This window comes from Asparagus officinalis, chromosome 8 (genome assembly GCF_001876935.1).
Source record: "Asparagus officinalis chromosome 8, Aspof.V1, whole genome shotgun sequence".
Classification (NCBI taxonomy): domain Eukaryota; kingdom Viridiplantae; phylum Streptophyta; class Magnoliopsida; order Asparagales; family Asparagaceae; genus Asparagus; species Asparagus officinalis.
In genome coordinates, this window is record NC_033801.1 from 128,142,464 (window position 1) to 128,154,233 (window position 11,770).

General features: G+C 34.5%; 1 protein-coding gene across 1 annotated transcript in view; it reads right to left on the bottom strand.

Moving 5' to 3' along the window:
- The window catches only part of LOC109822415 (phototropin-1A-like), an 18,466-nt gene continuing 8,124 nt past the window's right edge, over nt 1,429-11,770 (bottom strand). Inside the window, 11 exon segments of the mRNA XM_020388608.1 lie at nt 1,429-1,651; nt 1,842-1,949; nt 2,778-2,918; nt 3,009-3,121; nt 3,440-3,491; nt 3,800-3,922; nt 4,381-4,487; nt 5,484-5,533; nt 6,174-6,277; nt 7,354-7,434; nt 8,694-8,784. Of these exon segments, the coding sequence (XP_020244197.1) occupies nt 1,845-1,949; nt 2,778-2,918; nt 3,009-3,121; nt 3,440-3,491; nt 3,800-3,922; nt 4,381-4,487; nt 5,484-5,533; nt 6,174-6,277; nt 7,354-7,434; nt 8,694-8,784 (967 nt within the window). The 3' untranslated portion in view covers nt 1,429-1,651; nt 1,842-1,844.

Sequence of the window (11,770 nt, forward strand, 5' to 3'; positions counted from 1 at the left end):
ACCAAGCTGAACCAGACCAGACCAGGAGAACCAGGCTAAACCAGTCCTGAACCAGTCCTGAACCAGTCTTGAACCAGGTTGAACCAGTTCTGAACCAGTTTGAACCATATTTGAACCAAAATTCAAATTGGAGCTGAACCGAGTATCGAAACGACTTCAAACCGACCGACGGTTCAGTCCCTTATTTATTCATTCCTCTCCTATATATTCGGAAGGGTCAGAAGATTTTTGAAGCCTAAGACTACTTGTAGCAGGAAGGGAATTGAGGGACTTTTGGGTGCAGCAGGAGGGGAAAGGGGAGGGGAAAATTGAAAAGAAGAGCAGAAGGGGAAAATTTTCCCTATGGTGAAATCGGCCACAGTGGGCCCCATAGCTGCATTAAATTAAACTAAAAAATCAAAAGCCCCCCATAATCCCTGCCACACGCGACGTGGCAGGATTTTATTGGTCCATCAAATTTAGTTTTTTTCCTTTCTTTTAAATTGAGTTTTAGGCATTTAAAAAATTTGAATTTAATTTTTTTTTTTGCACCATTATTCTTTATTTTTCAAGATCTATAAATAGAGACTAAGTTTGTATAATTTGGACACCAAAAAAATTAATATATTTATATATTATATATTATTTATTGCTTTAATAAAAAATTATAAATATATGAGTGGCAATAATAACAATAACATATATGAAATAATAAGCAAAAATGAATTAATAATATATGGTGGTGTATATGTTGGAATGATATGGTTATGGTGGGTCCCAAATAAAGTAAAAAACTTTCTGAAAAACTAGCTGCTGCAGAGTTGATAGGGAAATGGGTATTATTGAATTATGTGGTGGGAGAATAAAGTGATGTGGCAGGAGAGAGAGGGTAAAAATTTGCCTACCTGCTGGAGATGGTCTAAATAAGGTACAAGTATCCTGTCATGACTCCAGACCAAAGTGACAACTCATGCATATGCAATTAGAAATTATGAATAACAAATTCTGTATTTTCTGAATTATAAATAGCAAATGAAATCCAAATACATGGAGCTTGTTGGTTAGACCATGCATCGCTGTCAATAGTTCAAATCAAATGCTGTCTATAAAGTTTCAGTTATTTGATCAATATTATTTGCGGATAGACTCTCTGTATCATGACCAAACTGAACTTACTACCAATGTAGTTTTACTGTTGCAAATAGACCCCCTCTGAGTGAAAACCTATTGTTGCGGATAGACTCCCAAAAAGGGTATAAAGAAATAATTCACTCAGTGGGCTCTATGTTCAACAATAGAATTACAGGGGTAGTAAGTTCAATTTGCAGATAGTACAGTGGGACTGAGAGAATATTTTGCAGATGTTTACAAGAGAGACCAAAATTCCCTTAGGACAATGTAAACTAACAGAATATTTTGATTCATTTTGGAAAATGACAATCGCAGATGTTTACAAGAGGAACCAAAATTAAGATGCATCTCAATTATTTGCTTGATACGATCTAATACAGAAGTAAGCACTATCACTGGAAAGAAATTAAATTGACAATACATAAATTATTTCTGGTCTCTGCTAACAAATGCTCTAAAGTTACACGAATACAAAATTTGATCCTTGAATATTTCTTCAATGTCCCTTATTGGGAGAAGCAGTAGTAAAAACCTGTCACATCTGAATCAGAAAACATAAAAAAAAATGAGCTTATGAAACTACTCAGATATATTGTGACAACTAAATTTTATGAGATAAAGAGGGTGAAGTTTGGAATTGCCTAACATGGGGAATTAAGCCCGTGGATGAATCATTCAGGAAACAAGTACAGAAATAATATACGAAAGTTGAGTACATCATCAGTAAGTACCTTTCAGAATATATTTTCTTGGAGATCCACAAGTTGAGGATCAGCAGGCTTAACTTCCTTCTCAATGTCAATATCGAAAGATAATGGTGCGTCGAGCTTAGGAGGGGTCTGCACAAGAAATACACAAATCCTTCATTAAAGGTATCTTCAAAGAAACAACAAGCAAATAAAACAGAAAGAGAAATGACATCTAAATATATGAATAGGTCCCCCATTTCAAAAAGAGTTAAAGAGTAAAATATCAACAAAGGAGATCAGGAGTCAGGATCTTCCTCGTCCGCAAAAATATCAATGACAAATTTTCCTTTTTTGAAAATAAACAAGGAAGCTACTTGCATTTTACAACAACTAACTCTTTCTGCCTATTGAAGATAAAATAAGAAGGGTATATTGCACCCATCAGCGGCGCCCCCAACCCAACCCCCCTCCCCAAAAAAACCCATCTGTAACTCATTTACTAACACTTGGGTCCCCTCAATTCAGGGGTGCTACGTGCAATTTAATTTTTCTAAAAATGACAATCCAAGGATGCTGAGTGCCGAGGGGTGTTAATTGCAACTGAACGTATATATGAGAAGGGTCATGTGCAATTTACCCAAATGAGAAAGAAGCAATTGAGATGGTCTGGCTATGTGTGGAGATCACTATATGCACCAGCTAGGATAAGCCATAAGATTATAATAAATGGGACAAGGAGATCTAGAGCTAGGTCTAAAAGTACTTGGTTGTAAAAAATTAAGAAGGATATAATAATGGTTAATTTAATGGAGTAATAACTCTTAACTGAACTGAACGGAAGAATAGGACTAATGCAAACGACCCCAAAAAACTTAGGATAAAAGCTTTATTTATGTTTATCTTGTTAACTTGCTGCCTATAAAAGAGCATAGATGAAGTTTGCATAAATTGCTGAATAATTTGGGGAAAATATTTTACCGTGCGCCGTACAAGAGCCCAATTGATACCATTAAAAAATGGATGCTTCTTAATCTCATGAGCACCTTCAGAGGAACCCAGCCTATTTTTAGGGTCTCTATGCAACAAACGATGCATTAAATGCCTTGCTTGGTCGCTAACCTGAAAATATGAGTGAACTCATTTTCTATGACTTAACAAAGTGAAGTACAAGAGAGAGTAAGGTTTAAAGTCCCAAGATCAAAGACTCACCAAAATGCTTCCAGGAAATTTGAGGTCTTTATGAAGAATGTTGGCAAAGGTCTTTTGCCTTGTTTTCCCTCTGAATGGGGTATATCCATAGAACATTTCATGTAGGAGAATGCCTATCATAGAAGTTTTATCGTGCATTAACATACTATGAGAAAGAAAGGCAGAGTATCTGAGATAAATGCAGAAACAAATGAAGAAAATTGCAACCAGCAGAACTATATCATCTGGATCTCTTATTATTATGATGCCAGTAGACTTTATAGTGGTACACTAGTAGGTTCTCATGATATGATCAAAATATATTTTCATATTGTTCTCTACTTTTGGCAAATTACCGGTTCCATGGTCTCAATTGAACTTTTTATTAGACCTGGAAATTTCAACATATACATATGTCTTGCAAAACAATAAGGTAGGAAATCAACACTTACCAAGTGCCCACCAGTCAACTGCACTAGAATGACCAGCTCCAGATATAATCTCCTGAAACAATGGCAAGATAAAATGGGAAACAAGCTTTCAGAATGAAAAGAACTTAATATTTAATAGCTTGATTAACAAATTAGATAAATCCTTCTTTGATATCCATACTTAACCTATTTTAATGTGACAAATGCTTGAATGATGATAAATATGCACAGTAATAATTCCTTTTGTGTGACACTAATAAATTGACTCACTGGTAGTATGTCATTACTTGCTATGCCACGCCGACATACAGATATCCAAACATAAGTTGACATAAGTTTAATTTCCAGGTAAATTCATTCACAATTTTAGAGAGCACATACTGGTGCAATGTATTCTTCAGTCCCAACAAAGGAATTTGACGCTCTCATTGGTTCCGCCAGGAAAATTGGAGGAGTTCTTCCTTTCTTCTGTTTTTTCATGTCCTCGGGATAAGGGAGCAAAAGCTAGAAAATGAACAGTAGACTTGTCAGTTTATACACAGTAATATGAAGAGCTGAAGTATCTAAAGAATGTAGCTTATCTACAAACAGAGACCCCGATTCATGGATGACCCATATATGAGTGATTTTCATAAGCTTTGGTTCCTTGGCAAAAAAAATGCAGATTCATAACACAGCTTCCTCTGTTTTATCAAATATGCAGATTCATAAGCAAGTAGATCTGAATGCTAATTGAAGTGTAACACTAATACCATTATATATAGAGGCGGCACTGGATACTTTTCCCATCTGCTTAACTAAAAGGGTACAAAAACTTATCTGTACCCCAAATATTATGGTAAATGGGTAAATGTTTTTCCATTGCCACACCTTACTATATACACAGCAGACTGTAGTGGATTATTTGGTCTTCATTACAATTAATAAATTAACATAATTAAGACATCAGAAAACCAACGTACCTCTGGTTTGCAAGACGTCAAACATGACAGATCGAAATCAGTCAGAGATACATGTCCATCTCTTCGCAGCAGGATGTTTTCTGGTTTTAGGTCTCTATAGATAACACCTACATTGGGAAAATGCAATGTACCTTCATCAGCTTTTTACTTTCTGAAATATACTGTCCATTACTAGATTATGTCTGGCCACAAAAGGTGAAATCCAGAACAAGTATACAATCATTAGTGCATTTAGGCTGTTTGGGGTAGAGTCATAATTTTAGAAGATTTACAGTTATATTTTACTTTTAATCCAATCCAACATCTGCCCAAAAAAACTATAGTAATGTAAAAATGGGAGACATGTCTATGGAAATGCTTTTTCAAGTGCTGCATCCACAGGGACAAAAAACTTGCATGTAGACATCGTTGCTTATAGGAATGAGAAATATTTACTGACATAATCCATATAGTTATAAGAGTGATGACCATCACGGAACCATGTAAGATTCTGAAAACTTGTTTTCTTCATTGTTTAGAGTATAATGGACATAGTCTGAGATTTTGTTATTATCCAATGCAAGTGCTTCTTCTATACCCTTTGAATTTATAATCATCATACTATTCATGATGGTTCCTAAAGTTTCTGTTGCATGTGAATTTGAACAACCCCCTCCTGCTCAACAAAGAACCAAAATAACGGTAGATGAACTTTCATCTACGTTTTGTCACAGCAGAAACATCTTTAGACCCTTCCAATATCTCCCACTTTCTTTTACATCCGATTTGAATGTAATATGTGAGAATTATCAGAAATCAGCATTAAATATACAATTCTCATGTACAAAAGGTACAAGAAGGAAGTTCACTCATGACTCATGAGAAGGAACAACACAAAAACTTCTTAGTAGCAAACCAGCCAAATGCAGCAATGTCTTCAAGCAGCAAGGGAGAAGTTACAGAAATTTGAAAAGATAGAAATTGTTTATAAACCAACAGATAAAAGGCAGGCAATATCCCCACATTATAAATAGGTGCATAAAGTTCCAATATATATCAGGTATGCACCTTAGTTATGATGTGCTACCAAAGTTTTAATAAAATCATAAAATGTAACTTCATACCTTGACAGTGAAGATACTCAAGTGCCACAACAACTTCTGCAGCATAGAATCTGTATTCATCAATCTATGTGTCAGTGATATCCACATAGTCCAGGACTACAACCCTGTTTATTATATTAGAATCTGTATTTTTAGTTGTGGACTCTCGCATAGAAAATAATGCATTTTTTCTTTTCAGCTACAGTCACAGGAATGGTTACTATGAAACTATACGACACAACATAGGCATAAGATATGGCAATTTTAGAAATAATTAGAATATGTCATGCAATGATATTTTGTGTCACTGGCTTATTTGTGTGATATGTATATAAGTATTTACTCAAATGTCTATGTATATTATATGTTAATGTTATCTGTCAACAGAATGAATTTAAAACTAAAGCGGTCGAGGCAATCTAACTTAGTGATTCTGAAATTCAATTTCAAGTGTCAAACTTGATTTGATATTAAAAAACAGTTTTAAATAATTTAACAGAAAAGTAAATAAGGAACAAGATTGGATAAAAGTAGAACAATGCAAAATTCAATCAGATGCCAGTTTCCAAAAGATACGTAAGAAAGAAAAGTGAGATGGTAATTCCGGTTAGAACTTACTACTTAAGCTATCATGCTCAGTTTTCCTTGTAACTTCCATAAAGAACTCATCAAATTATTCATAGTAATACTCTAGGGTAGAAGAAACGCTACCTGACAGCATCTTCCTTGAGGACCTTTAAAGGTTGCCTGTCTAGTAGTAAGAAGAGCTCTCCACCAGGACAGTAGTCAGTTATGAGACATATGTGTGTTTTAGTCTGCAAAATGCATAAGATATATCAGTGGACATATGTTGCATCGCAGAACTATCATATGAAAATTGGTCTGAAATAAAGAAGAAATTGGTGCAAATATTGTAATTGACACAGCATAACGATATGTTAAGCAAAAATTTGAACAAGATACCTATAGGAAATTAAACTTCTTCACCTTTACTTCTAGATACTTTTTTACTTTAGTAGAATTGTGGAGGATTTCTTGTTGGTTGCATAAGCTTAAATTGGATGAAAATGAAGGTTTTCCTACAAGCCCACTGGCCTACTAAGTTCTAATAAAAACCTATCCATCTGCGGTTCCTTGTAAATGAATTTGGAAAATGAATTTGGAAACAGAACACAAAAATCTGATGTCAATTTGGTAGACAGTTGTAACATTTTGGCAACTTGAGGCTTCTTAGTGGATCATTTTCTCCACAACACCCATTTGGATAGAGAAAGGCTTGATGGTGATGATGATGTTTGACAACAATGATAAGTTTCATGAGAAATTGATGTCATCCAGAGAATGTAATATAAGTGTCAGACCTACTAGAGTGATGGCTTGTAAAAAGAATTCTACTTTTATTTTCTTAAATTAAGATTTGGGGAAAGATTTATCAAATGTGTCAGTTGACTCCAGAAGGTCCATTTTCTTTGCCGTGTGCTGCATCAAATATATAATTGAAGGTCATTTGCGCACTTAATGCATCTATAAGAATCTTAGGCATTCCAATTGCTGAAGAAGTTGTCACATACTACTCCAGATATTTTGTTAAAAATAATTCAACAACACTCAAAAAAATCAACATCACTATGCCCATATATTACATTATTGTGTTGTCATAGAAAAAACTTTCCTTAAAGGTTTGATATTTTGAAGTAACTCATGTGTATATGTCTAGGCTAGCAGTCAGATTGCAAATTTATGTCTGAACTTGCACGACCTCAGTCCAGCCTAGGTTCAAAATTTTTGACTATGCATTAGAAGAATCATTACTTAATCAAGGCATACAAAAATAAGATCTAGGCATAAGTTTTCAGCCTGGAATTTAACAGCATTTTACAAAGTAATTTACCTGGAAAGATGCATATAATGTGGGAAGAAAAGGGTGATCTAACAAATCAAGTATATCCCTTTCAGCACAAGCTCTATGAACCTGAAGCAGAAGATAAATAACATAAATTCAGAAAATTGCACCATGGCTTATTAATTTCTTGACCAAACAAGATTGACTGCTAGAGTCAAAAAGTGTTGCTGAAGATAAACTGAAAACTGAACGTGTGTGCACCACGCACGCGCGCGTACCCCCCTCCCCTTCCCAAGCAACATGTTTACTCAAAATGCATGATACATCACAATGAGAGGATAATTTATTATTTATACATGTATATCTTATTTGACACAAACAAGATCTAGGACATCTAAAGGAGGAAAGGCACAAAAGACAGATTCAGAATAGGGACATCATGGTCTTTGTTCCTTATTGAGAGTATTTCAATTTCAAGTTGGTGATAAAGATACAGTGTTACAGTAGAACTTCATCTCAATTTGACTTAAATATTGAACTTGAGTTTAAGGGATATCGATGTGCATAGAATTTGAGTTAAATATTTGGGATCAATCATTTGCATGACGGTAAGATTGAGGATGATGTTGACCATTGAATCAAATCAGGATGGTCAAAATGGAGAAGTGCTTTAGGAGTCCTATGTGATCGCAGAATGCCTACGAGACTAAAGGGAAAATTCTATAGGACAGTTATATGACCAACAATGCTTTATAGGTCAGAATGTTGGGCAATTAAGAAACATGTGCAAAAAATGAGCGTAGTAGAAATGAGAATGTTACGATGGTCTTGTCCGTATACACTAAAAGATAGGATAAGAAACGAGTGCATTTATAGTAAATTAGAGGTTGCTCCAATTAAGGATAAAATGAGAGAGAATAGATTTGGTCATGTACAACGGAGACCTCTTAGTGCACCGTTTAGGAAATGTGATAATATTATAATTAATGGGCCAAAGATATTTAGAGCTAGACCTACAAGAACTTAGTTGGGATTAATTAAGAAGGATATGATAACGGTTAATTTAACGAAGGAGATGGCTCATAATATAACGGAATGGAAGAATAGGATTCATATAGCTGACCTTAAACATTTGGGATAAAGGCTTTGTTGTTTTGCATTGAAGGATCCTTGTAAAGTTTGGTCAACCCACTCGCAAGTACTACTTTGACAGGCTCTACTAGTAAAAGGCTATACCGGTAAACATTGACTGCTAGCTAAAATAATGATAGGAACAAAATTTATGGAGGAGACCAAGGATTTCAATGCTATCTACAAAAATATTATTGATTTAACAATGATAAATGAAGTTACATCTTATAAAGGGAAAAAAAAATAAACTTGAATACCTTGTTGCGGTTAAGCATGATATTCTTATCCATAGCCTTCATCGCAAAATATTCCCCGGTTTCCAACAATTCAACCAAATGCACACTGCCATAGATAGGTCAAGATGTTTATAAGAAATCAATTGGAATGATCTCTTGATAAAATTAGGAACAATAAGGTGATAGTAGCGTAGATTTGAATTATTCTTTAAAAAGATTCTAGCTTCAGCCACAGTAAACTTTTGCCATGTTCAGATATGCAAAAATTCATTATACAATCCTTTCAGATAAGAAAGGGCGAAAAAACCTTCTCCACAATATAGTATTTATATGGAAAATGAGATCTAGCTTCTATATTTAACATGATGCCATGAAAGCACGACAAATTAGGGATGCATTTGGTCCGGATACGGCTCGGATATGATGCTTACCATATCCATATCCGCTTATCCATCTCGGATATCTGCTTATCCATCTCGGATACGAATACGGATATACGTCGGTAAGAAAAATTCATATCCATATCCGTCAAAATCGGATACGGTTATAGATATAGATGCGGATATATAAACGGATATGCATGCATATACAAAAAGGATATGAGAAAACTAGATAGTATTAAGAAAAATATAGTTCATGTGATACAAAAGAGTTCGTTAATATGTTCATTATGATCGAAAAGCTAAAATTAGACATCTTGATCATCAAAATTAACCACAAATCCATAATCTAAGAATCAAAATATCGTAAGAGTTGTTAGATATAGGTGCCTTGCAGGCAATAATTGTATATTATAATAGGACCTATATGAATATAACATCCTTATTCAAAATGATAGTATACTATTTTGGTCAGATTTATCTGCTATTTTAATACAGATAAAGTCCTTAGAATGATACTAGACTATCAGACATTTCGGATATGATCGTAATGAAGAGATCTGATTTGTAGCTAACGTATATTCTAAAATATTCCTAGTCGATGAAGTGTAGAAATGGGACATCATTACTTTGGAAAGACTAGTGTATACTCTATTTCTCCTTTGGTAGGATGATGATCCATCACTTGGATTATTGATGTAAGATATCAAGATATAGTATACAAGTGACTCATTAGTGAATGAGTTGACTGAACGACTCACTGAGAACGTTTAGTTGGTAATTATACTTAACTATCAAATAGAAGCTCTAAAGTGATATAGTACAAAGTAGTCTCTTGATCTAAAACATGAGTGTAATATCTTACATGTCAGTATACGTGTACTTGACTTTTACCTAACCACAGTTCTCAATGAGTTGTGCATAACGGTTCTTGTTGAGTGCATCCCGAGACATAAGTAGATATTGAGATGCCAAGATGGAATTCGTCTCTCCCAATATAGGGGGTTGATGTCATAAGATTGTTTGATATAACTATAGCCTGAAAATCCTTGGCGAAGGTAAATAAGATAAACTGAGGGTCAGTTTGATCTTAAAGGATATGAGTTTAATATCAACAAACACTAATCAAACTATTAGGGTTTGACAGTTTACCATACCCTTTGCTCGATAGTTTGACATTGTTTGATGAAGAGACCGGATTGTATAATATTATCACCAAGTGGTTCTGATAAAATTATATAAGCATCTTGCAGACGTTTATCATAACTTATACCCGGATAGTCTTCATGTGTAGCTAGCACCTTTGTTGTACTTATGGATATGATCCACTGTCGAGTTTTAAGTTGGGCCCTAGACTCACACCAAGCGCATACTTGAATCTTATGGAATACAATTTATAGAGTTAAATGCGTATGATTGATACGCATATATGATTTTCATCGGATACACATAAACGGTTATATGAATCGGTAAAATCAGAATGCTATGTGCTTAAGAAATAAATTCCAGTATTTTTCCTATAAAGTTAACTTTTAGTCAATTGGTTGACTTTTTGGTCAACAGTTGACTTTTAGTCAACTCATTGATTTTTTTGGTCATATGATAACTTATTAGTTAATGATTGGAAAATTACGCGATACCGTATTTATGAAACACCGTATTGATGTGGTATTTTTATTTATGAAATACACAATTTATTATACCTTGATTAATGAGTCATTAAGGTGGTATTGGTTTGAACACATGGTTTTAGCACATAGTTTTGATTCTTCATGACTCTTTGCATGACTCATGAGATGAGTCATTGCATGACTCATGAAAGGAATCATTACATTTAGATGACTCATGGCATGACTCATGAGATGAGTCATGACATATCTCACTCTATATATTTGAGCTCTCTCTCTTATAGAAAGGTTAATGAAAAATTGGCTAAGTGGTTTTTTCCATAAGAGAATAAAAAAAGAGAGCTCTACCTCTTACTAAACTCTAGCAATCTTTGAGTAAGAGGAAGTAGTAGGATTTTATAGTACCCCGGGGTGGATATCTTGCCTTGTGTCTCAAGAAGACTCCGATTTTTATCAAGCTCACTTGAAGACTTGGAGATCCACTACAATGAGGGTAAGCCTTCAAAGCTTTTGGTTGCTCTCTTTAATATAGGGATCATATTAGATTTAATTAGGATGGTCCTAGTTTGTATTTCATGCTCTCTACATGCTTAGTATTATTATACATACAGTCTTCCGTTGTGTATTTTGCATGTAATTAGCACGAATTTCCAACAAGAGTATGACAATATGTATTCAGATATCACGGATACGAATACGGATATTTCACTACAAAACCATATCCGTAACCATATCCTATCGGTTATAGATTTGAGTAAGTATCCTAATGGATACGGTTACGAATATTTCCTCAGATACGGATACAGTCTAACACTCCTACTACAATTACATGTATCTTCATATGCACTAGAAAGATATGCCACCAATGTAGAAAAGTTGTACCAGGCCATGTAGGATAGGTACAGGTGCCAACATGAGGGTGAGTGTAAAATTTATTGCTATAAGTTAACAGCTCACGACATAGTTAGCCCTTGGGTAAAGTCGTCATGTAGTAAGCTAATTAGAATAAATGCGTGTAAAGGGAAATAGTGGCAGAATTCTAAAAAAGAATGAGGAAAAAAACTAGAGTAAACTGATTTTTAATCACAAA